Source organism: Conger conger, chromosome 1 (assembly GCF_963514075.1).
Source record: "Conger conger chromosome 1, fConCon1.1, whole genome shotgun sequence".
NCBI lineage: Eukaryota > Metazoa > Chordata > Actinopteri > Anguilliformes > Congridae > Conger > Conger conger.
In genome coordinates this window covers 29,591,294-29,618,568 of record NC_083760.1, presented here as the reverse complement: position 1 = coordinate 29,618,568, position 27,275 = coordinate 29,591,294, and the positions used below count along the sequence as shown (strand labels likewise).

General features: G+C 43.9%; 1 protein-coding gene across 1 annotated transcript in view; it reads right to left on the bottom strand.

Annotated features, from left to right (window-relative positions):
* The window catches only part of smyd3 (SET and MYND domain containing 3), a 209,374-nt gene that overhangs the window by 55,232 nt on the left and 126,867 nt on the right, over nt 1-27,275 (bottom strand). The window contains exon 6 of the mRNA XM_061221466.1: nt 2,303-2,370. Within this exon, the coding sequence (XP_061077450.1) occupies nt 2,303-2,370 (68 nt within the window). The remainder of the gene's footprint in view (nt 1-2,302; nt 2,371-27,275) is intronic.

The following is a 27,275-nucleotide window of genomic DNA, read 5'->3' as shown; positions in this document are numbered from 1 at the left end:
GAAGTTTCTGTGAAACTATAAGATCAGAGCTACAGAATGCGGTATCACTTGTTGGGATGGACAGAAACCTAACCAGACCTTTATGTTGCCAACAAGTATTGGCCATCTAGCCAATGCCAAATATACAGTGCATCCGGAAAGTATTCACAGCGCTTAACTTTTTCCACATTTTGTTATGTTACAGCCTTATTCCAAAATTGATTAAATTCATTTTTTTCCTCCAAATTCTACACACAATACCCCATAATGACAATGTGAAAAAAGTTTTTTTGAGATTTTTGCAAATCTATTAAAAATAAAAAAACTAAGAAATCACATGTACATAAGTATTCACAGCCTTTGCCATGAAGCTCAAAATTGAGCTCAGGTGCATCCTGTTTCCACTGATCAACCTTTTCCTGTTTCTACAGCTTAACTGGAGTCCACCTGTGGTAAATTCAGTTGATTGGACATGATTTGGAAAGGCACACACCTGTCAATATAAGGTCCCACAGTTGACAGTGCATGTCGGAGCACAAACCAAAAATGAAGTCAAAGGAATTGTCTGTAGACCTCCGAGACAGGATTGTCTCGAGGCACAAATCTGGGGAAGGGTACAGAAAAATTTCTGCTGCTTTGAAGGTCCCAATGAGCACAGTGGCCTCCATCATCCGTAAATGGAAGAAGTTCGGAACCACCAGGACTCTTCCTAGAGCTGGCCACCCGTCTAAACTGAGCAATCGGGGGAGAAGGGCCTTAGTCAGGGAGGTGACCAAGAACCAGAGCTCCAGCGTTCCTCTGTGGAGAGAGGAGAACCTTCCAGAAGGACAACCATCTCTCCTTAGTAAAAGGCACATGGCAGCCCGCTTGGAGTTTTCCAAAAGGCACCTGAAGGACTCTCAGACCATGAGAAACAAAATTCTCTGGTCTGATGAGACAAAGATTGAACTCTTTGGCGTGAATGCCAGGTGTCATGCTTGGAGGAAACCAGGCACCGCTCATCACCTGGCCAATACCATCCCTACAGTGAAGCATGGTGGTGGCAGCATCATGCTGTGGGGATGTTTTTCAGTGGCAGGAACTGGGAGACTAGTCAGGATTGAAGGAAAGATGAATGCAGCAATGTACAGAGACATCCTGGATGAAAACCAGAACGGCAGGACAATGACCCTAAGCACACAGCCAAGATATCAAAGGAGTGGCTTCAGGACAACTCTGTGAATGTCCTTGAGTGGCCCAGCCAGAGCCCAGACTTGAATCCGATTGAACATCTCTGGAGAGATTTGAAAATGTGCTGCAAAGAGGAATGGGCGAAATTGCCCAAAGATAGGTGTGCCAAGCTTGTGGCATCATATTCAAAAAGACTTGATGGTGTAATTGCTGCCAAAGGTGCATCAACAAAGTATTGAGCAAAGGCTGTGAATACTTATGTACATGTGATTTCTTAGTTTTTTATTTTTAATAAATTTGCAAAAATTTTTAAAAAAACTTCTTTCATGTTGTCATTATGGAGTGTTGTGTGTAGAATTTTGAGGAAAAAAAAGAATTTATTCCATTTTGGAATACGGCTGTAACATAACAAAATGTGGGAAAAGTGAAGCGCTGTGAATACTTTCCGGATGCACTGTAGCAATATCCTGGCTGTTATAGGACGTCATTGTTGTCCAAAAACTATTAAAAGTCAAAAAGACCTAGTAATGTTGCTTTGGTCAGTAATTCATCATTATGATGAATCTGGGCCTTTCTTCTTCTTACTGAAACAATTTCATGTGGTGACATTTATTGCCTATTACCGAAAATAACAATTTGCTCCGTTGTAAGTCATTTTGGTAAACTACACTGGCCATGCTTTTTGTGATAATAGGCTGTTTTCTGAAAATGAAAAGATGTCTTGCTGAGCTGTATTTAATTAATTAATTTATTGTATTTTAGTGCGCAATTTTAAAGAATGTCTTCCTGCTCGAGCGGCAGGCTAAAACGTGGTAAGAAAATTTCAGACAGTGGCCTATTGAGTCAGACAGCAGTATTGTTGGTTGGTCTTTCCATATGATATGTTGACAATAAGAAAACAATACACCAGCCTTAGTGCATTGATCGGCAAAGTTTTCAAACAGTGAAGCAACATTTTTTGCTTTTCGTTCCGTGAACTGTATATTTTTAAACCAGAAATTAATATATAAACTATAAACACAGTCAACATGTCTGTGAGCCTTTTTCAATGATAGGAAGGGATTTACAATGGTCTTGTAACAACAATTTTAACACAAAAATCTTACCTGTTTAAGTAATTTGTATCACCACATCATTTGCATGAGTGACTCACCTGGGATAGAGACCCACTCCCACTTCCTGCAGCTCTCCGTCACTGATGCTGAAGCAGTTGCAGGTCACCTGATGAAGAAACAGAAGGTGAGCTTTCACACCAGAGAGAATAGGACTACAGGAAACAGGCATGATGATAATGATGCCTGACACCTGACAATAACCCCTCTAAGAAAAACAGGAAGGTCTCCCGAACTTGAAGAAAACAATGTTTATTTCGAGGAACGGCAGTTGTCAGAAACACATGAAATGTATTCTGGATTCAGACTGAACCCAGAACCTTTGCTGTGATTACTTTTTATCCCATCCTTTGATCAGGAATGTTCAAAGCACATTATAGGAGGATGGAGACAAACTTGTGACAACTATCAGTTAGGCCGTCATGTACTGGCCATCATGCTGTGACTGAACAAGCATGTCAATGACTCAATGACCTGATCTCTCCCTCCCGACCTGCTATTCTACCATTGTACCAACTGATTACAACACGGATAAGATCCAGGGAATGTGTGGCCAGCAGACATACTGGCATCAGATAAATTTCTTGCATTACATTAATGGCATTTGGCAGACGCTCTTATCCAGAGCGACGTACAACAAAGTGCATACCCATAACCAGGGATAAGTGTGCTGAAAGACCCTAGAGGGAAGTACAATTTTTTTTTTTTTTTTTTACAAACAAATAAACAAACAAACAAACAAACAAACAAACAAACAAACAACAAAACAAAAGTGACCAAACTTAACTATCCAAACACTGCTTACCTAGCCAACTAAAAATACCGATACACAAAGTAAATCACAAAGACAACAATTAAGGTTCACAGGGAGGTAGGGAGGGACGGGGAGAGGTGCTGCTTGAAGAGGTGCGTCTTCAGTTTGCGCTTGAAGGTGGGGAGAGATTCTACAGTTCTGACCTCAACGGGGAGTTCGTTCCACCACCGTGGAGCCAGAACAGACAGTAGTCGTGAGCGTGAAGTGGAGGTTCGGAGAGGGGGAGGTGCCAAGCGGCCGGTGGAGGCTGAATGAAGAGGTCTGGCAGGGGTGTAGGGTTTTGTAGGTAAGCTGGAGAAGACCCCTTAACTGCTTGGAAGGCTAGCACCAATGTTTTGAATTTGATGCGAGCCATGACAGGCAGCCAGAGGAGGGAAGTAAGCAGGGGGGTGACGTGTGAGTATTTGGGAAGGTTGAAGACCAGACGAGCTGCTGCATTCTGGATAAGTTGGAGGGGTCTGATGGTGGATGCTGGGAGGCCAGCCAAGAGGGAATTGCAGTAGTCCAGGCGGGACAGAACCATCGCTTGGACCAGGAACTGGGTCGAGTAGGGGGTGAGAAAGGGGCGGATTCTCCGTATGTTGTATAGGAAGAACCTGCATGACCGGGTCACCGCCGCAATGTTCTCGGAGAACATTCTTACACCTCCCAATGGGTGGAGTGCAAGAAAGAGAAGAAAACAAAATAGCTGACCTGTCTCTTGTCTCATAACAGCTTGAGTGTACAGTACAGAGGTGGTCAACACTTAACCTGGAGCACTGGGTCAGTTGGTTTTTGGTTACTCCGCACTTAATCACTGTTTGCACTGTTTGCAGTTGGTCTAGTTGCACTGCAATGTCAAATCCCGGTTTGCACTTCATGCACTCTTTGATACCATGTGCGATGACGTGTGCTCTGCACATGATACAATGACGTGCATACATCTGTCACTGCCATGAAATTAATTGTTATCGGCATGAAATGTTCGTTGTTGTGGCTGCAGCTGCTGTTGTGAACGTTGCTGTTGATGTTTGATAATCTGTGGTACTAGACCAGGAAGATAAATGTCATGTTTTCCATAATCATGACGAATGAAGTAACTCTAATCGATCAATCGAAGCAATTGATTGTACAGCTATTCACCGATTTTAAGGCAAAAACAAAAACCAGGAGAGGCTCGGGTCAGGGATGAGGTGAGCAAGCGTCATGATTCACTCCAGGGCTGGGCTTCATGGGTACTGACGGCTGTAGGGCTGTTGGGCTTCGGGAAGAAGGGAAGGCCAGTGTATGCGTTTTAAAATGGTCGCCAGCTTCAAACTAGGGAGGGGTGGTGGTGGGAGTCTCTGGGCTTTTGCTGAAGGAAAAAAAGTGGCAGACCTTGGAGAGCTGTAGCAGAGGTTTGGGTTGACCGTTTCTACAGAAAATGAATGGGTGTTGAGACAGGTCACATGTAATCTTTAATAATTTAATGGGGGTGAGCAAGACACCTAACCCCCAAATGCTCCTGACAAGCTGATTGATACCTTGCATGGCAGCCAATCGCCTTTGGTGTGTGAGTGTGCGTGTGGATGGGTGAACGAGAAGCATTAATTGTACAGTGCTTTGGATACAGGTGCTATATAAATGCCAACCATTTACCATTTAATCTCGGAATAAATACACACTATAAAAATGAAACTACTTTTATTTAGTTTTTTTATTGTTATTTAATTAGCAGAACACATGGAAAACAGTGTGGCTTTTTGGCCATAAAAAAACACATTGAACCCAATGCTTGATGTTGAGTGTTGGCTGCAGTGGACTCAAATGAGCTCTAGGCGAGCGCAATAAAAAGACCTTCGATGCGCTCTAGTCGTGAAACATATTTAACCATAATCTCTGTGACATACATGCCCCTCGAGCATTAAGCCTCCCCGAAGAGGCTAAAATACTCTGTCGACTCCAGCCTTATTCAGTCCGCCTCTTCCCTCGAGCGCAACCGAGAGGGTAAACAAGTAATAAAAGCAACTCCTACAGGGCAGCGCGTTTGAACACGAGAGAAAAGAGAGAACTCGCAGAGGGGCGGCTACGCTCATCAAATGACGCCGATATCACTCTCGCCTCAATTAAATCGCCATTTCTGGAGCCCGACCGTGAAATTAATGGCTAATATCTACGCCCGCGTAGTCACGGAGACGGCTTCTTGAAGCCGCGCCAACCTCGAACGCCTTTCATGTGGAGAGCGTGAAAGGGGGGTTTGCTTTATATCTTATACGAATGGCACGTTTAAGGGCTGCCAAATTGGTTATATTAGAACTAATATTAAGCTATCGGGTATCTGTTGTGCTGGCTCGCTGGGGTTGGAGACAGGGGAACGGCATGTCTGGGTGCTGGAGCCGTGTTAGCCCCTCTGTAAACCCTCCTTCAGATGAACCTTCCCCGAAAATAAAAAGCGCAAAACCCTCCAGGCGACATCACCCTGCACCTTACATCAAGGAAAGCAGAGAGACCACATCCTCAGATCCTAAAACACAGCTATCCGGTTACAGAAATCTCAGGCGGTTGGTCACACGCCAGCTTAATTAACACTAACTGCCCGCGTTTATGTTTTTAAACGGAGCATAAAAATCCTAACTGTGACTGTCAATACGTGACTGGGTGATGAAGAACGTACTTACCCAGATCTTAATTTACTCTGAAGGGTAAACATTGAAGATGATGGGCTGTTGCACAGAAAATTGGCTCGTGTGAGGATACGGGGGTGGTGTTCAGAGTTTTTGTCATCATATTAAATATTACTCAGCAGACTGAATGAGTGAGGGCCTGGGTCAGTTCGGTCAGGTAAGGGAGAATACGCTTGTGATTTAGAAGAGGTGATTTATAAAATGTCAGAAGGAAAACCATCAAACATTTACTCATAAGGATTAAGCTGAGCTGTCTTAGAGTGACTTGATCATTAACAACAATTAAAAAACACCCTGATCATAGGAGTTTTTTATATGGATACCTGTATATGCATTTGTGGGAGTTTTGAACCTGATATGACAGGACACAGATCTCTTAAGAAGCGACAAGAACAACTGTCACACAAACTGCAGTTTACGCAGTTTAACATATATAAATATGAGCCTACACAAAGACACAGGCAACCTTTCTGATCAGATCAGTCATTCTGAGACAAGAGGGCAGCCTATAGCCTAGTGGCTAAGTTGCTTGACTACCACTAACGAGGTTCAAACTTCTCAATGAATTTAAACATGAGGCCTGATTTTCATTAGCATTCCCTTGCTGAATGTGAAACTTTAGTTCTCTTCTCTTTTCTCTATTTGGAAAAATTCCAGATAAATTCCAGATATTATTAAACGGGGACTACACTGAGACGCGGCGTATCAGAGGTGCAAATTGTACTCGAGTGCAACGCAAGGGATTCTAGCTTTTACTAGAAGCTTGGTTGAGAATCCGGCGTGGAGGCCACCTGCTGGTGAATTCTACTCCGCACTAACGTGCTAGTGCTAGTGAGACCTGGGCCGGCTCAAAGCGCATACATTGGGAGGGATTATTTACATCCCGGGTATAAATGTGAATGCGAGTCCTGTGCTGGGGTTGGGGAATGAAAGCTGCGGTCTCCAGCATTAGGGGCTCAGAGGGGGATAGGGAGAGTTTAGAAAATAAATCCATACCTAAGGCTCTGTGTGGGAAGCAGCTGTGGAGGAGATTTACAATAAACGCTCAGAATTTTGGAGGAACGTTATGGCTGAAAACATAGTAAATGACCCCACATAGCAGACGACGGAGAAGCTCAGAGTATTTGTATGCGCCTCTACAAAAACACCAGTCCTTAAAAAACGCCCAGGAACGGCACATGTGCGGAGCAGAAACCTTCAAAGGGAGGCGAATGCTCTCACGCACGCCGCCGTTCCTCCACGCAAAAAAAGCCATCTGCTCAAAACCGTCGATGAGAGCAAACTGCCCGAAGCCGTTTCCAAATTTCTTTGGTCGTTTCCAGAAACGAAGATGAAATGACTCCAGCAATGTTGGTTTCAATCACGCGCGGCAAAGTGTGGTTATAAGACGCGTCTGAAAAACAAATATTTACAAAATAACAAAAAAAGGAAAATAAGTTCAGAATTATAGATATTCTGCAGGCTGGGCCAGCCAGGTTGAATGTCAGTAGAGTGGTTTGATCATATGCCACATTCAGTGATGAAAAATGTTATGACGAACACCACCACCACCCCCCCCCATCCCGATAACAGAGGCAATTCTGCCTGGTGTCAGTCTACCTCCATCTTATATAACCATATCCCTCCTCTGCGACACTCAATATCTTTTGCACAATGATAAGGGAGAAGGCGTATAGCTAAGCTTCAAATCAGCAACTGTCCTTATCTTTCACATACAATTAAAGAAACATTTTTTTTTTGTTTATTCACAACCATTTTACAGAGGTGATTAAAGTTTTCTGGGCTGTCAAGTTAAGCGGTTTGTCTGGTGGGATGAACATCACCATCCCACCGTGTTAAAACATTGTGGTGGCATAGCGTTTAAACATGACAGTTACGCCAGACCTTTTGCTTGAACTTGAATTTATTTGCACAGCTTGGAGGCTACAATCTCAATGCAACAGGAAGAGGACCTATAGGTAACTGCAATTAAACTGCAATGTTTTACAAGCATATTTTACAACCGTATCATTACCCCTTTGATACCTTGCATGATCTAGTGCCACCTGACCAGCAGGATCAGTACTCAATAGGTCTACTACTGTGGTACTTCTTTCAGTTTCATCTAAATTAAAGGTACAATAGGTCATTTTGGACTTCCAACGATCAAGAGAGGAATTCCAGCAACAATACATTACATTACATTAATGGAATTTGGCAGACATTCTTATCCAGAGCGACGTACAGTTGATTAGACTAAGCAGGAGACAATCCTCCTCTGGAGCAATGCAGGGTTAAGGGCCTTGCTCAAGGGCCCAATGGCTGTGCGGATCTTATTGTGGCTACACTGGGGATCGAACCACTGACCTTGCGTGTCCCAGTCATGTACGTTAACCACTACGCTACAGGCCGCCCTACCAACAAACACCCTCAAACCACAACACTGATTATCCCCCGCCCTTCTCCGTGAATGCGCTGATGTTGAAACCCCCCCAGTGCCATTGGTTGTGGCAATTAGAACCAATTTTCAACCAATGAGCTTTAATTATGTTACAGCTATACAACATTTTGGTACAGAATGTCGGTGCGTCAACTGTAAATTTAGAAACCCGAATTTAAGGACTAAACACAGGCAGAGGGTGAGTCAACATGTCAGTGAGAATTTTTCAATGAACCTTTAAGTCCTTTTTGTAGCATCACCACATCAAAAAATGGTATCACAATTAAGACATTAAACAGAAAAAAAACAAAACAAACCAACTCAGTAAAGCATTCAGCTTGAACTTCTGTCAAGTTTACTTCTTTTTTTGAATAAATTCTGCAGCATTCAAAATAAATATTAGAGCAGAATAATTTGGATATAACGAGTGATTAACTGCTGGTCCAAAGAGCAGCAGTCAATCAGCAGTAGTAAGCTATACCATTCACTTCAACGCTGTTCTTCATGTCTTTACACATAACAAAGCCTTTTCCCCCCGAGAAAAGAACTTAAGCTTAAGATGATTTTCGCTTGCTTTTTGTTCCGGTGACAGCTCGGGGAATGAGCCGTCTGTTAGGAATAAAGACCGTACAAAATGTAATCTTTATTTTCCAAAAGAAAATATCTGCCTGAAGCCTTACAAGAAACAATCCCCTTTTCTGGGTATTAAAATAACACACACGCGCGCACACACACACCCACACTCCAATATGCGTGCACAGACACAGACACACACACACACGCTCAAATAATACGCACGCACACACGCACACTCAATTGCAGTGATGACATTTAAGCTAATTTTCACAAGGTCAATATTGGATTGCTTGTCAGGAAAGTCCCCAATGCAACAAAATACACTGGAGTCCATCTCTTAATGTGTTAAAGCTGAATGTCTGCTCCTCTCTCACATGAAGCTCAAACCAATTAGACAGCAGGATTATTGAGATGTGGAGTCTGTGTAGTACCCACAAGGGGTATACATACAGGGATTCCATAGCTACAGCACACTGTAAGGTGAATTTAAGCACAACATGCGTGTCTGTTTTTTTTTGTATTAGCTATTGTATTGTTGTACTCGGGGTATTCTAGCTGCCAACTGTGGTATGCTAGTTTGTAAGTTGAGGGTTCTGATTGTATCTGTATGGTCACACTAGGACTCGGAACCGTACTATCCTCTCAGGTCCTCTTCGCACTTGTACTTGTGTTTGATCTGCACTTCGTTGTACATTGTTCTGGATAAGAGCGTCTGCTAAATGCCTTGTAATGTAATGTAATGTGATGTAATGTGTACCGATTTTAATTTTCAATGACAGCTTCTACGTTTTCACCCTTCACGCTACAGCTTTAAACCCTTTACATTTGACGTAAGAAACACTGTCAAACTACACATTCCAGAATATGATAGAATTTGGAGAAAAAAGAAAACAACAAACAAAAATACAAACAAATAAGCGGCTAGAGGCAAAATAAAGAGACAACAGATGGTTTTGTCCAGATGGATAACATTTGAAGTAGATGTCCAGCTACAAACAGGAACTCCTCTGAACAGAATTCACCACAAACATCTGACAGAAAGCCATCCAATCCCCACAAGTGCTCCCCACTATAGCCAATGCATTTGCAATGCTCTCTTTTCTGTAAGGAACTACAAAAATAAAAAAGACAAAAAGCAGAAAAATAAAACAGGAAATAAACAGAAAATTCTGGAGCCAAAGCCTAGAGCCTACAGTGTCCCCACCCAAACATTCAGACACAATATTGCCTTGTAAGACATGACAAAAACTCTCAAATCCAATCCAGCCCTGGTTTTCTTTCATACCGGGTAATTTTATTTTACCAGGGACAGTGCACATTAATCAATATTTACAGTTTCCACAGCAATGTAAATAAGTTAGCTCATGAACTCTGTAGTCCCTAACCTGTATGTTTTTGGACTGTGGGAGGAAAGCGGCGTATCTGGAGGAAACCCCACACAGACACGGGGAGAACATGCAAACTCTACACAGAAAGGCCCGGGCGGGGCTCGAACCCAGGACCTTCTTGTTATGAGGCAACAGTGCTACCCACTGTGCCACCGTGCCGCCCAAGGAACAGATAATGCTATTGATTGGCCAGACTGCCTTCACATCTGACTCCCAGGTCCTCGAGGACCATGAGCTCTGCGCTCATAGGCAACAAAAGCCTGCTCTAATCAGCGCTGTGCTGAGAGAAAGCATATCTGATGGAATCCTCGAGTAATAAATATTTACTCCCTGGCAAAATTATGGCACATAAGCGCTTAGCACATAACTGCATAATTTAAAGCAGGGATCCACAGCTCTGCGATAAAAGCTTGGGAGTTGTTGTTGATCAATATCTATTAGGATATTGGCATTGTGCTGTAGCAGTTCCAAAAAAAAAAAGCCAATAGGATGCTGGTATAAATATAGGCAATAAAAATATGGGTATAAATCAACAGAGGTTATATATCGATGTCACACAATGGTTTTGTTATAGCACGCTGAAGAATATTGTGCACAGTTCTGTATACCCCACGATAGATAGACAGTAGAAGCTCTTAAAATGAAAAAGACTAATTTTACTCCTGGGATTGAAAGTTAAAAATAAAGACGTAAGATACTTCATCTTTTCAGACCAAGCAAAAGAAGATAAAGGAGGGTTTTGATTGAGGTTTTTAAATCGATAAAAGGCATTAACAAAATGCTCTACAGAAGATGCATCCGGTTCTGTCAAAGGAACAAGTAGGTATTGGTGGAAGTCAAGGGAACTTCCAGATGTATTCTTCTGCAACTTCAAGTGCTCAATGTGCAGACAACTTGCTGAGTCATGTACATTCTTAGTGGGCTTAGGTCAGGAGGTAAAAGCGGTCGTCTGGCAGTCAGGGAGTTGCTGGTTCGATCCCCCTGCCCATAGCGCCTAAACCCCAAGACACCTAAACCCGAATTGCCCCCGAAAAGCCTTTCTCCGTTGGCGTGTGAGTGTGAATGGGTGAATTGTAAAGCGCTTTGCAAAAAATCGCTAGATAAATAGAGTCCATTTACCATTTAGTAGTAGTCACTCTTTGGCTTAACCCAAATGCATAATTGTTTTGGATTCAAATACTTTTCTATGCTTTACTGAGCTTGTCTGGTGTATTGGAACTTATGAAAAACTCACAAGAAGTGCAAACCCCGCCTTCTGGTCCTCTCGGTTTTCTGTGCTCGGCTAATCTTATCTGGTACAATTGAGCCATTGCAGCAGGCAACATCAATCGAGCGCAGAAAAAATAAAACCACACACAGGGTGGCCTTGAGCAGTGCTGGGTATGTCCTCATCATTACTGTACGCATTTTTAAGTTCTCAGAACCTGCAGTTATTATTTTCAACACAACCTAGCAACCAACAGAAGCAAACAAGAGAAGCTGTGTAATTAAGTCAATTATGTGGTGAGAAACAACAAAACCCAGGAGATGCTATATGTAGCTGAATGACACGATTGTTATGTGGTACCGTCTCCCAGGAGGAATGTAACAGCCAGACCCAGGGCAGAGCCGCGCCTATAATGGGACTAACGTGTCGTCTCCCACGGGCCTGACGCGAGAATCCTTCCCTTTCGTCTTCGACATGGCCGCCGTTGTTCTTCGGCCGGTGCCAAAGCTCAATCAATGCCTGTCAATGCACTGAGGTGCCGGGGGCTGTGAGACAATACAGCTTTCATTGATCAGTATGTGGCCTTGTCTATCGTAAGACACAGCGAGAAGAGAAATAGCCTATCCCCCAGGCACAAACGCTTCTCTCTTTCTTTCTCTCTTTCACTTTCTCTCTACGTATTTTACCTTGTCCTCCCTCTAGTGCCTTCCTTCTGCGGGGATCAGAACAGGTAAGAAGCATCAGCGGAGAAAAGAAGAAGAAAAAAAAAAAAAAAGACATCTCCCCAGGGTTTTTGATAAATGCTTTGTACACCACACCACTCCAAAAAGGAAGTGTATTATAACAGATTGCTTCTTTTTCTTCTGTACGTGCGGTCTGGCTGTCTGTCCAAATGTGGAATGGAAGCCCCCACGAAGAGGTGATTGTTTTTGTTTTTTGGCCGGGCAGATGTTTCCTGGACTCCGAGCGCATGTCTTTAATCAATTTCTGTCTCCCTGTGTTGCCTGCCAAGCAAGGGACAAGGGGGAGAGGGGGGGGGGGGGGGACTATTTATGTAACCTCCAGGGATACACAGCGATCTCTGGATTTGGCTATTATTCACAGACCTCTCCTGGAATGAGGAACTGGAATTGTTTCTTGATCGAAGGTATGGTCTGTCTTGCTTTCAGACGCACTGCTGGCAGGTGGACAGGAGTTAATCAAAGTGACCAGGTAATAATTCTTTGTTGGAGAGGTTTAATTTCATTTCCTTTATAGAACCTAAGATACTGGAACTTATTTTCTACAGTACGATATGTCTGCTGAAGCCGTACTCCCTCAGACCAACTTCTCTGGAAAATCATATTTCTATATCGTTATGAGGACCGACGGGCTTTTTGGGCACACTTTCAGAAGGAGTGAGGTTGTGCGAGGTCCAGGTCGTAAAACGTCTCCCATTAGCAGGCGGCGAGTTTAGTGCCATTAGCAGGAACGGCGGTGAGTAAACGACTGGGGAAGGCAGTGTCGTTAATTTAGCGGTTGCCCCCAATTAAAAAAAACAAACAGCGCGGCGCCTAACGGTGGTCCGCGCGGGCGCGAGCTTCCTGTCGGAACGCTGCGGGGGAGGCCCCGCGGCGTGCGGAAAAAGCGCTCAGACATGCCGCCGACATCTGCGGTCCGAACGGAGGTGTAGCCTCAGGATGCCCGCCGTCCTCCGTTAACGAGATCAACAGGGCCCGAGAGTTGTGTGTTCATTACGAGAGAGCCGGCCGGCTTATAGAGGAAACGGCCGATTAAGTGCAAATTTATGGAATATAAAAATTAACTCAGGGGGCCTGTGGGCTTGCTTGTTTTCCCAGGACAGGCGAGTAAGCCAGTGGGAATTAATGGGAGCCTACGAGGAGGAACTTTACCCATTGTTATGAATAAGGGCCGCGGCTTGCTTTCTTCCATTTACGGTAAATCCTGCCGGGGGCGACTTATCTGCATGGTGCCGGAGGTGAGCTGCGTTATTGCTGGCTCAGTTCAGAGTCCGGCTCCTGTGCAGTAGTTTGAGCAACAGCCAAGAAAGGCTCGACCAAAACACGTCCTTTGGTACAGCCCTCACAAGCAATTCAAGAAATTCCATTCACAGTATCAGAGATAAGGGGTGGAGGAAACGGCCTCTTTGTTTTTATGCACCGCACTTCAGCGCTTTTTAAGACCGGACACATTGCCGTCCATATATTAATTCAAGATGATGGTCGAGGACGTGGTTACACTGCAAAATATTTCATGTAGCTGGTGTGCAGCCAGTGTGTTTTTCTGCCTATTATCTCTTTGCATTGTATTTTGTACTTTGTATTTATTGTATTATTCTTATTTTTGTTATTGCCTGTGAATTTTTGTAAATACTGTATTTGTCTCCCTAAAAAGAGACTGGAGTCCCAGTGAGACCTCTCTGATTGAATAAAGAATAAGTAAACAAACATAAATCGGGAATGGAACTTTAGAATGATCTAGAACAGAAAGCTGTTGGGAGTTGCTGCCTCTGGTTATTTATGCCTTTAAATGCTATCAGCAGGGACCCACTTAATTTGGGATACAGGCCATGCACCCTCCCAATGAGGCGGCCCCCAAATTCCACCAGCTCTTCTGCTGAACCGAACTATCAGACACCGGAGGTCGATTGCCACAAGGTCGTGGAGCAGAGGTTAAGTCTAGACACGCAAGTCTCTGAAGGAACCAATTAATAACCCTCCTGAAAGTACCACCGGTTCCTTCATTAATCAATTAATTCAATCCACCCCCCATTTATTATCGCAGCCTTCACCTAATAAAATAAGATACACAACATTTCCCAAAAAATTAATTATACTGGTGCCAGGATTACCTCTGTACTCTCCGTATACATACATACATACATGCAGAATATTTACACAAGTTAATAAGGTAATTTATTAGCGGTTGGTGAAGCAGCACTGAGGAGTCTTAAAACGGGCGGGGAGGGAGGGAAGCAGATGACACGGCTCACTCGGGGCGAAACAGAAGGAGCCGGCTCCACTTGGCACGGCCTCCCGCGGTACGTCCTGCCGTCGGCCGCCATCTGCGGCGTGGCGGGATTCCGTGCCAACGGTGGCGGCAAAGGAGAGCCGCGTCGATCGCCACCTGCCCTTTTGACAGCCCCGCGCCGGCGTCCCCCCCCCCCCCCCAGACTCGCGACGGAAGTGTGTGTCTGGGTAACCGAGTGTTTTCTCACATTTCTCAGACGCCGATGGAATAATAACGCACCCGACCGACTGGAACGCGGAGTGTCTGCGTGTGGTGGGCATGGTGGGAGAATAGCGGAGCAGCCGGCCAAGCTCAGCTTCTCCCCTGGCAGCCATGTCTGACTGCTTCACCTTCGGGAGAGTGTGACGGTATCTGTGTCTGAAAGCGGGAGGGAAATGCGCACTGCTGTTGATGCTCCCTCGTGATATATTTCAGTTTGGTCTCAACGTTGCCATGTTCACTTTGATACATACAGTGTATTTAGTATATTTACATATACATTACATGAAATTATATTCCGTTCGTTATCCAAAGCAGTGTACAGTTGTGCAGAACATCAACATTACTCTGAGGAATACTAATTGGCGGTATCACCAAGAAGGCACAGAGGCCCATGTATAATAAATATGTGCAATGCGAACTTAGCAAAAAACTAAAGAAGGCACTATCAACGAGATTACCTGACAGAGCTTCATATACCTACGTATATCATTGCCCAAAAGGAAATCCAGTGAAAGGAAGAGAAAAAGGAAGGCTATTTAAAGGGAGGTTAGGGGGGCCACGGTACAGTCTGAAGAGGTGAGTCTTGAGTCTGAGTAGGGCTTCTGCTGTTCTGACTGCAGGGGGAAGCTCCTTCCACCAGATTAGTGGAGGCCAGAACAGACAGGAGATGTGACAAATTAAATCACATTAAAGCAGACATTGCACCTTCACCTCATTCATCACTTCATTTCAAATCTGATGTGGTGGAGGACAGAAGCAAAACTATTAAAATTGTGTCACTGTCCCGATACCTACAGACTGCACTGTGCTGTAGGTGCGTTTCTGGAAAGGGTATTTGTATTTGGATACACTGGTAGTGCAAAACAAACAGAAAAATGGGCAAAGATCTGCAAATTATCTCTAATTAGCAGACTTGTCAACAAGCGATAGCTGTGCACTGTTCTGAAAGCAAATAGCAACACACGACTTGCTGCTTTAGCTGCATGCTTTGAGCCCATTCCTGCATTTTCTGTCAGGTATTGTGCACAGAGAGTGAACAGCATTCCATCACACACCACTTTTCTGTATTCAATCTTTAATAACACTGTTATTAGTCTACGTTTTACGTGCTAACCACCTATAGTCAGGTATTACACTGACACCTTGCTGAGAGGTCTAACAAGAGAGCCTCACCTGGGATTTGAACGTCTTCAGTTACATGCTCACAGCTTTCATCTTAATATCATCAACCGATACAGGCTCAAGAAATCAAGTGTAGGGAGTTAATTGATAAATTAAAGCAATTAATTACACAGTTAAGCGCTGAGTAACAACAAAAGCACACCCTGTGGCTCTCCGGGACCGGGAGTGAGGACCACTGCGCTACGTGCTAGCATAACGGTCTGCGGCTCTCTGCTCTGTAACGAGCCACAGAAGCACAGCCGAGCAGCAGTGAGAAACGAGCAGCGGTAATGAGTTTCCACCGCATTTCGCGGGAGGGACCCACGGGGAAGGCGTTAAAGGCTAGCAGCTCCAGTGGCACATCCCGGCAACCCTAATCAAAGGTTTTTATTTTTACCTTCACAAGACCGAGGCGAGTTCAGCATGAAAAACAGAAGATAAGAGCCCGAGGCAAGATGGCGAGCACGAGATTTAGAAGGCGATACCTACGTCACAAACGATAGCTATAAATATCTATAAATACTAATATAGCTATATGCCATGTGTTCCTCTGTTTCTTTCACCTAGTCGCAGTAGCCCGTTTACATGGAGCCTTTTATTCCCTGTTTAATCGGATTAACCGGCCGATCGAAATAAAAATGCCTCGTGTAACCACTCAATCGAAACAAATTATTCCATTATTCCTAATTATTCCATAATTCCTTTTAGAATTCCATAAAACCTTTCTTTTTGTGCATGTTCGTTCATAGGGTAAGTGACCATAACGAGTTTCGACCCAGCCGGGGAAATAGTCAGATGGCTCTGGGAGACCAATTAATAATTAATAAATAATAAAACAAATAAGGAAAAATGTGTTAGAAAGCAGAATCCAAAGAAATATCAACCAAATAAAACAATGTTGGAAAAGTTTAAAGACTGCTAGAGGGCTTAAGGCCAAAAAAATTTGTAGAATATTACGAATATACGCATTAACTTCTTGGATATTGTGGTAAAGCCTTACCTGTTGAAAAAACAGCTTGAGCTAGATTTTGGTCGAAAAATCTGGGAGCTGGTTGACCAGTTAGACCAGCACTACACTCAACATGGTTTGATCAGCTCAAGCTATATTTTGAAACAGCTGGCAGCTGCTATTTCGAGCTGTTCATAGCTGGATTTTACACCAGGGTTCTCTCGTTTAGTTGCAAGATAATTATATTCAGTTGATGCTGCTGCGTGAAAAGTGACAGCAGAAATGCAAATATTGTTCATAATACACAAGGCATATTTGGAGATGTGTCAGAAACCTGTATTCTGCAACTGCGCAAGATCATTCTGTGCATGTCAAAATGTTTTACTCTGATCAAATTCTTAGCATGTAAACACACACCTTAATCGAATCAAATTAATTCAGCGTGCATGTAAACGGTTCATTTGGAGTCTTCAATCGGAACAAATTATTCAGAATGAAGAAATATTGTGCATGTAAACGCGGCTACTTGACACGACCGGTTTCCTGGTGGGAAGAACTGACCGTAAACCATGGAAGTGGAAGAGAACCTGGATCAATCAACCATGTTCTCAACGGTCACAATCTAACAGGCCTAGAAGGGTGCCTTGAGCGATACTTAATAGGAGGCAGCCCAAAAAAAAACCCTGCAAGAAGCCAACCTCCCCCCTAATAAAATCTACCCCCACCATATTTTACGCATGTGCACGTTCCTGCTTGTTCACTGAGACACAGGCACACGACAGAGGTTAGCGCTGATTGCGTGTGACCACGAAAGGGCGGGATAGAGGCGAAGAGGAGCATAGACTGCGAGCCGTCGAGGGGTTTTGAATAAAAGAACACCACCGCCACGGTGGTAGAGAAACCGACGCTGTCTGACCTGCGAGGCGGAAACCGAGCAGCCCTCTCTGGGCGCTCAACCCAGGGGTTTCTCTGGCTGGCCGACAGGGGGGGTGCACTTTCGGGGAAAGTGCGGGGAGAATGTTTTGTGGGGAAATTCAGTTTGGCCTGAGAGGTTGCAGGCGAGACGCCTCTAAGGATGGAGAGGTGAGGGGAGAGAGAGAGCGAGAGAGAGAGATAGAGAGAGAAAGAGAGAGAACAAGAAAGGACTTTGAGTTTTGATGTGCCTTTATTGAAACACACAAGCTTCCAAAATTGCCTTAAAACATAAGAACAAGAAAGGACTGAGAGGGAAATGCTTTGAGAACAGGATTTGATTTGCAGTTGAAGTAGCATCCGCAAGAGTGACAGAGAGCATCAGAGAGAGAGAGAGAGAGAGAGACACAGAGAGAGAGAGAGGTGTATGTGTGTATTAGCATGTGCAAAGCAGTGTATGTCCGTGCATGTGTGCAGGGAGAGACACGCTTTAGAGCATGATGTGTTTGTAATGCCACTGAAGCCCCACTGAGGGCGTAGAGTGAGAAGACAGAGAGAGAGGGATAGAGAGAGAGAAAGAGAGAGGGAGGGGATGGAGAGAGAGAGAGAGAGAGTGAAAAGCTGGCGGTGATGGTGAAAATGACCCTGTCACGGGCGAGATTGCGGTGGGGGGGTGAGACTCGTGAGTGTAGATCAGCTGATAGCGGGAGCTGTCACTGACAGACACTCACAGGGTGTCGGAGAGAGGACTAGCCTGCGACGTGCGCCTCGCAGTTGGAAACCAGAGAAAAACAGACCAAACACACTCGTTCCACACACACACACACACACACACACACACACACACACACACACACACACACACACACACTCGCACCCACACACAATAACATTGTTTGGTTATGGCTAGCAATACCTTTGGTAGAAGAAACTGCAGAGCAAAAACAAGAAATTCTCATATTCAAAAATACAGCACATACAAGGTGCAAGGTATCCCTCATATCAAATGAACTGACTTACGTGAGGGTGCAATAACAAATTAGTGGGTGCAAATAACAAATTGACAAAGCGTAGGGGGGTAAACACAAAAATAACTGCTTCTTCAAAAGCAGTACACCTTCGCATAAAACATAGCAAATTTTTGCCATTCCACCAGAGTAGCAATATAACTGAAATCTGAACTTTCCCTGGTTTTATATGAGCTTGACACGGCAGGGAACATCCTTTGCATATGAGAAATTACGGGAGGCTCATTCATGTATATAAATAAAAAAGATGCAATGCTGAGGAAGCCAGCCCCCGCCACGGGCGGAAACGCGCCGTAATATCCGTGAAACGCTAATCCTTTTTTCTGAAACGTCTCGATGAGATTACAGCCCGGCGTGCCGAGGCAAGCAAATCCGTGCTGTAACGCGGCCCCCTGAGTTTCACCGCATTACAGCAGGGAAGAGGCGTTATAGCCGCCATTGCGGCTCCTGGAAGCAGCACGGTGGCGGCCCTCCACGGAAAGTCACTAGCGCCAAGCCCACGTTAGCGCCCCCTGCTGAATACTCCGTGGGCTGCTTCGTGCTCCGACCGGCCTCGTTCTGGACACCGCGAACGACAACCGGCCGGTCCAACTGCAAAACAGCCCAGTGTTTTCATCCAGCATTTCTTCCCACATTTTGATTTTGAGTGTTTGGTTCATAACAGCACGCCTCCCCCACCATTGGGCAGTCCTCCACACGTAAGCCCATGGGTGCCCCCACAAAAAAGAGTGTTTGCTCTAACTAAACTGCCGTTGCTTGAATTGGATGGTGCAACCGCGCTGGCGGGTAGCAGGTGTGATTGTTATTAGACAGCAATTATGCGCTTAACCACGGGAGTCTACAGTTGGAGCTCGGATATACAAGATGTGACCGGAGTCACACGCTGCCTCACCACACACAGTGGGGCACGCCAATCACTACGCGAGTCACGATGCGAAAATATAAAAGCACTGTCTCCAGGCATTACACTGTGAAGAACCACAAAGGATATTTCAGAGAACAGACTACTGAGGACCGGTAAGGGCTTGTGTAAACCTACAGGCTCGTGAGGTTGGGGGAAGGGGGCTTCCGCCTACAAAAACGAGAGGACGATTCAAAAAGGACAACGGAGGCCATTTAACATCGCTGCTCCTTCGTAATTTGTTCCAGGACTTTTTTTCTTTTCTTTTTTTTCTCCCAGTGCAATCTTCTCAGTTGACGGCTATCCCCCAGACGCGAGGCCCAAACCTGCGGCCGTTCTGACAGAGAGTGAGCGGTGTCGGGTTGAGAGTCATTCCATCACCTCCGCCGTCCATCACCGTTATCTGTACGCGCTTTTACGCCACGAGAGAATATCCACAACCCGGACGTCTCTCTCCTCTGGGGAAGCGTTCGGCTTGACGTCCTATTGGCCGGCGTGATTATCGAGGAGGGGCCGCGGTCGTCGCCTCCTGATTGGGGCTGGCCGCGTTGTTCCGTCTGATACGTCTCCGCCGTGGGTTGTTCTTGTAGAATGTTCCGCCTGAAATCCCAGATTGTGGCCCCCGGGAGAAGCGGGGCGGGGGATCTCGAAATCTCCGATCCGTCTTTGTGACGGACCACTGAACTCCGTGTGAACCCCCAGCGGTGTGGAGCGAGGAAGGGGGGGGGACCCGATTGTGGCATTCCTTCACAGCGATGACAACCGTAGGCCGGATAATTCATTGCTTGACCCCCCCCCCCCCCCCCGACACCTCCCGCCCCCCAAACTAATAACGACGGCTAATAACGGCAACAGTTATACCGGGGCATCATGCACACGTTGCTGAGCCTGAGTGACTCGCAGGGGATTGTGGGGAGACGTGGGGAAGTGCTGGCGATGCGCTATCGCTAAATTGGACGCCTCAAAAATGTTTGACAACGTGAAGTAAGTTTGAGTTTGAGCCAGAACGCTGCGTCTAATCTTGAACCTTCTAGGTAAGCTATTGCCTACATTGAGAACTCACAGCATGGAAAAAAATCTGCCTCGTATCATTGCAAATTCTATCTTTAAGTTAATCCACTGCTGAGCCTTAACACTGTGCCAAGTCTTGAGCACACTAAAGCAAGCTATTTCATGCACCGACAGCACTGTGTGTGAGAAAATTATTCCTTCCCCCCCTTGGTTCAATCCTCAGACCATCTCAGATGCGAAACTGGGGAAAAAAATACATTCAGATTCAGAAGTATAGTCATGCAGGGAACAACAAACATGTCAAAAACAGTGAGGGCCAGAAGGATCGAATGCATATTGCCAGCAGTAAAATAAATCTTTCCCTTTATTTCAGAGTGCTTGAAATTCAAGCAGAGAACAGAAAATCACACACGCTTCTGTGAATTTTCGGCACTCTCGAAAGCCCAGCTCTGTACTCCAGCAAACAAACAGTTGAAATAAAGCACTGTGTGGTTAAAGTACAGACTTGCAGCTTTAATTTGAGGGTTTTTATATGAACTGTGAGAACCTTGTTGGAGTTACAGTCCTTTGCGGTCACCCGCAATTTTTGGGGACCAAAAGTAATTGGACAATTGGCAGCTCAAATATTTCCTGAATAGGTGTGTAAAGTTTCATTGTTGAATCATGCATAAAAGAGCCAGCGAAAGGTCTTGTGTTGATTCTTCTAGGAGTGCCATCTGCATCTGGAGTCTGCTTTTCTTATCTCCTAACATGAGGACCTCAGTGTCAACGATTTGTGCAACCTGTTTGCTGGAGTAGAGCGAAAACAACAAAAAATGTGTCAGTCCAAATACTTGCGGACTGCACTGTCAGAAATAATCACAGGCTAAAAGCGTTCAAGTTGTTGATTCAGTGTTGAAGAAAAAATAGAAAATGGAAAGTGTTTCAGGGTTTGTTTTTTTCCCCCATTGTTACCTATATAATTATGTAATTTATGTTCTCCCGTCTTCCCTAGATCTGTCAAACCTCGCTTATCTGACCACCTTCCCCAAACCACACTGATCTCTGAGCTGATTATCTTTGTTGCTGTTATTTTATATTGATTTTCTGTCCAGCGGTGACAGAACCGGTGTGTGTAAATTGATGGCTGAGAGATTCCCAGCTCTTCCCGTGTTCAAATTTCCAGTTTGGTCAATTGTCTTCTGCCTCCTGCATACAGTATTTGGTTTAACCCCGGTGCATCTGTGGCTTTCTGCTTTATAGAAAAAATTGGCGCGGCATTTAGACTTCAGGGGGTCATCAATTTTTACAGGCTGCTTAGTTAGTGCAAACACAGATCTGCCAAGAACGGAAAGTAGGAAATCCTGAATGAGTACTTCAGTATCAAACAGATTTTAAAAAAACCAGCATGTACACACAGTGTGAAATACGTAAGCCTCAAAATGATTGAGCAAGAACAATGTTACATTTAATTGGTAAATATAAGGGTAACAAAATGGACAATAGCTTTTTAAAGATTATTCTTCATATATTGTAGCACAAGTGCCTATTTCTTTTCAATAAACAAATCTACTCAAGGCTATGTACCCTGGAGTGCTTATTATAATCAATGACATGGAGGCATATGATTGGCAGTTTAATCCCTCCTTGTTGCTCAACAGTGATACCTCTGGTCAATGGGACACCTGCAGGGTGATGTGATGTGGTGTAAAAATTTTTGCAACTGGCTGTGTGAAAACTAGAGAACACATATATATTTACAGTTATTTAGCGGAAGCTTGTGTCCAAAACGACTTCCATTGATTCGACTCAGTGGTCAATCCCCCCCTGGAGCAATGCGGGGTAAGGGCCTTGCATTGCTCTTATTGTGGCTATATTACGTTACATTATTGCCATTTGGCAGACGTTCTTATCCAGAGCGATGTACAGTTGATTGGGCTAAGCAGGAAACAATCCTCCCCTGGAGCAATGCAGGGTTAAGGGCCTTGCTCAAGGGCCCAACGGCTGCGTGGATTTTATTGTGGCTACACTGGGATTCGAACCACCAACCTTGCCTGTCCCAGTCATTTACTTTAACCACTATGCTACAGGCCGCCGTGGTGCTACACTGGAGCTTGAACTACCAACCTTCTGGGTCATAGGCTGAAGAAACTAAAGTAACGGGATGGGCCCGGACTGCCACCGGACATTCTGAAATGGGTGCAACAAATTATAAATAAAAAATAAGAAATATTACGTGTAGTTAACCTGGGGTTAATGAAAAAGTTAACTCACAAAACCAAGTACCCTCCAGTGGAATGAGAAAGGAGGTGTAGAGAGTTCAAAGGCCACACGTGAGGGAGGAATCACAGGTGGGAGAGGCCAGTAAATCGAAGAGGTAGGCGAGAATGGAGGCGGATACTAAAGTGACACGATAAGGCTAGCAGTTATATCAGTTTGATAAGGCGGATTAGAGGGATAACGATAGGAAGATTTTAAAGGAATGAGCTAAGCACAGGTCTGATATCTTGTGCATCTCCAGACAGGCGCTTGTGAAGTTAGTGGCTGCCCTTGTGTGTGTGTGGACAGGTGCTAAGTGCACATATTTTGCCAAACTCTTCAGTAAGAATGCTACTCCCTGATACACAGGGCTTTTAAAATGCTCCAAACTCTATCAACAGTGATCTACCAGCAATGTACAGCATGTTCACACCAACATCACCATTTTCAGGAGGGGGAGACCAAGTTGTACTGCATGTAGTGTCTAGCAAATATACCGTATCGATGAAGTGTATATGCGATGTGGGTTGATTTGTTCCAGAAACAAAAACAACCTCTCATAAACATTGAGACTATAAATTGAAATGTGTTTAAACACACGACACCATTGTTTTTAGACTCCCAAACAGATGAAGCTAACTGCATTTCGGTATTAAAGAGGCCATTTGTAAAAGTGAATGTAACCTCTGTGACTCTGCTGAGAAAGAACATCTGTTACATCGAGCCGAGAAACAATGCGACTGAATGCAAAGTGATCACTGGCTGTTCTCTTCCACCACCGATATCATATTAAAAAAATACAACAAAAAAAGCAATTGCATTCACCTGAAAATTCGTACAAGCAAAGATATACTACATTTCAATAAACATGGACTTACTGGGGAAATGAAAACTCAAAAAGATTCACTTTCATTGCGTTTTAAATCGAGTCAATTCTATGTAAATTCTGTTCATCTATTTTCCATCACATTTAGCTGTACATTTTTCTTTGGCATGCTAGCTCTACTAAAATAAAGCCACAGTACATGCATTACAATAAACACAATTCACAGGATAATGTTAAAAGCAGTATCAGCAGCAACTGAAATACATTACAGTGCAATTCCGTGTTTACGTATTTCAGAGGGGATAAAAGCTCTCTTTTCAGCTCTCTCTTTTTATCCCTATGTTCTTCAATCACATCCTGGTAACAGTTGGAAGGAGTTATGAAGTAGACACAAGGGCTCCTGTAAAACTATACTGTGGATATCCTTACTAATGATAGCTTAATTTGCTGCTGCAGTGTCAAAAACATGTCCATACAATCAAAGTGTTTCTGAAGAATCCTGAGTTTGGCTTCTCCCTTTTAAATTTACTGCTGCAGTGTCAAAAACATGTCCATACAATCAAAGTGTTTCTGAAGAATCCTGAGTTTGGCTTCTCCCTTTTAAATTTACATTACTTTTTGGGCTGAATTTACGATGAGTGATGGTCTAAGTTCTTTCCCCTCTCGTGGTGGTCTAATGGTGCGTTCATGGCATCTCGGAAGTTGGCAGTTTATAGGCAACATTTATAGCCATTCTTATTGAATGGCTATAAATGTTGTCATTCTGAGTGGGGGCTCTCGAGTAGACCAAGACAACGACAAACATAGCTGAACATTGTGGGTTTTTTTGGCAACACCCATTACTCCGAGCAAGCATGAACATGGTGCGGCTGGAGTGATGCTAATTACGTCGCCCTTTTATCGGAGTTCCAACCTTCCTACACGAGCATTGAACACACAGTTCATTCTGCTCTTGTGATGGTCTAAAACCCAGCCTCCACTAAACAGCAGAGATGACACCAGACGTGATAAGACGGTTTTAGAACGTCTTTAGAAGAAAGTTTTATCGGTGTGAACTGTCCAGTTTCAGAACTTCAGCACTCAGCGGCTGGCATTTCGAAAACTGTGCATGTCAAGTCTTCAGCCCGGAGTTTTAGAACAATTAGTGATTTAACGTTACAGTTAACTAAAGTTGTCATGGAAACAGTCGTTTATTTGTTTACTCGGTGCTTTGGTGTGGACTGCCTAGTCCATGCTCTCGGATGTTTTTACATTTACGATTTCTCATTTACATTTTAGTCATTTGGCAGACGCTTTTAATCCAAAGCGACTTACAAGTGCATAGGTTCTACCATAAGTCAAAGCATCACATCCAGAAACTAGCAAAATACACAGGAAATGCTGTTGTAAACATAGTTGTCATCAGAAGTGCATTTTTTTTTTTTTTTTTGGGGGGGGGTTAGACAAGGATAGGGATATCAGAAAGGAGGGGCAGGGGAAATCAGGAGGGAGGACTAAGGTAGAGTTTGAAAAGGTGGATTTTCTCTGGTCTTGTTTCGTTTTTGTCTTGGCAGTTTGGTGGAGACTGGGCTTAAGTCCTTTCCACTCTTGTGATGGTCTAAGTTCTTTCCCATCTGGCTGGGTCAAGCCATAAGGGGAGATGAATCAGTGCCAAGGACAGAATCAGCCTGATCTCAGCCACACCAGAGACAAGAGGATTGCTGCTTATCTACTACACTCTACCTACATACTGTACGCCACTATCTTGTCTCACATTGGTTATCCTGTTCCTGTCAATGATGCATGATGGGAAACATAATTACCTCCCTGCCACTCCAGGTTAATGTTATTCAGCAGGGCAGATAAAATTGACTGCCTGTCTATTATGACAGGGGAAAAAAAATAATCATCATTATAATCTGAGATATTCATTACTGTTTTACAGTACTAACGATTTAAACAAGGTTTGAAAAACCCCAAGGTTGAATTGATTGTTAAAAGGCCACCAATGCCAAATAGAGCCGTCAAACCTGCTTACCCTGCTATAGTATTTGCAATAGCACAGACCACACAGTACAACATTTTTTTACTGCATATTATTTATGCCAGGGGTTTGAAAACTGTCCGAGGGGACCCCTTTGCACTTTCAGTAATCAGGACCCAACTGTGAATCTAAAATTTCTAAAAGGTAACCCCCTTGTAAAGGAATAATTAGCCATACAGTAATTACAGAAAGAGAAAGCATGAGATGCATATTAGATCTATTTGTGCCTTGGGGGGGGGGGGGGGGGTACCGTATATCATCCCTAGACACAGTTGGAATGAAGAACAATCAACAGCTTGTTACATTTCAAGGGTTGTAATTGTTGTTGGAACAACAACCAGCTTAAACAGCTAATTACCAAATTTGTAATTTACACTACATCCTTACAGTGTAGGCTCATTGGTGTATTACCAGTAGCTCATTGGTACTCTGACAGACTATCCAAAAAATGATGAGGTCATCATGAACCTGGGCTTCACAAATATTCCAAAACACCCTGTAGGTAGGAAATGCTAAATCTCTGATGTCTCGGCAACTCTAAGCTCCTCTGACTTTTAACAACGCTAAGAGTAGAACAGTCATAGTTCATTCTTACAACAGAGCCCTGAAAAGTACAGAAACTTGAGTCTTATTTAAAGGCACCTCGTTTAAACTGTCTGTCAGGAAGTATAAACGGGGGCACTTGAGCGCGATTGGGAGAGGCTGTCAGACACTGTGTTTATCCCTCCCCGTGCGGGCAAAGACCTATAAAATGGTGGACGTAAACCACTTCTGACAGGGCTTTGTAAAATTGAAATCCAGTTGAATGTCCTTGTAAATAAGTAGAGCAGATAAAGAAGGTGGTAAAAGAAAACCATAAAGAAAGAAAAAAGATCTCCTTTCTCTCTCTAAAACATGGCTTCGAATAGCACATTACACTAGTAAAAATGTGGATGGGAGATAGGGATTTTTAATATAAGTTTTAGTTTAACTATTCCATTATATTTTCTCAATACAACATCTTTTATGTTCTACATTAAATTACAGAACCACAACTTGAAGTACTTGAGGGGTTAACAGACTGGCACATATACAGGTAGTCCCATCTTAAATGTTCATATTGTAACCTTTTCAGGAGCTTTCAAAACATTGTAGGCCAGGTTTCCTCTTTAGTAACCAAATTAGTGACATTTCTTAGTGTCAACCAATTACAAACAATGTGTTAAATAAACACCCTTATGAATAATTCAATAGAATTTAATAGAACTGCACTGCATGATGTGTGTTGTTATTTTTATCAGCTATCTCCAACATAAATCCACCCAAGACTTGTGCTGCAATAACGTAATATTCTTCAATATTAAAAGTTTAAAATGTTGAACTTTGGAATGGTGCTTTTGGCTTTGGCTGCGTGGCTGAAGTTGGAGCTCTAAGGGTCAACTTCAGGTCATGTGTCAACTACCTCCCAAAGCAGATGACAACATTGCCAAAGAAATGCATTTAAAACCTAAACAGTAATTCATCCCAGAGAGAAGCTTGTAGTCTCACACATTACGGTTCATTCACAGATGACGTGACCAGAGTTGGAGAACTTACATAAAAAAACTCCAGTGTGTTCAGCAGGCTTAACTGTAGTGCTGCAGATGTGCACACACTCACAATGCACAAAGATGCGTTGACATGAACACACAAACACTTCAGTGGCTCCT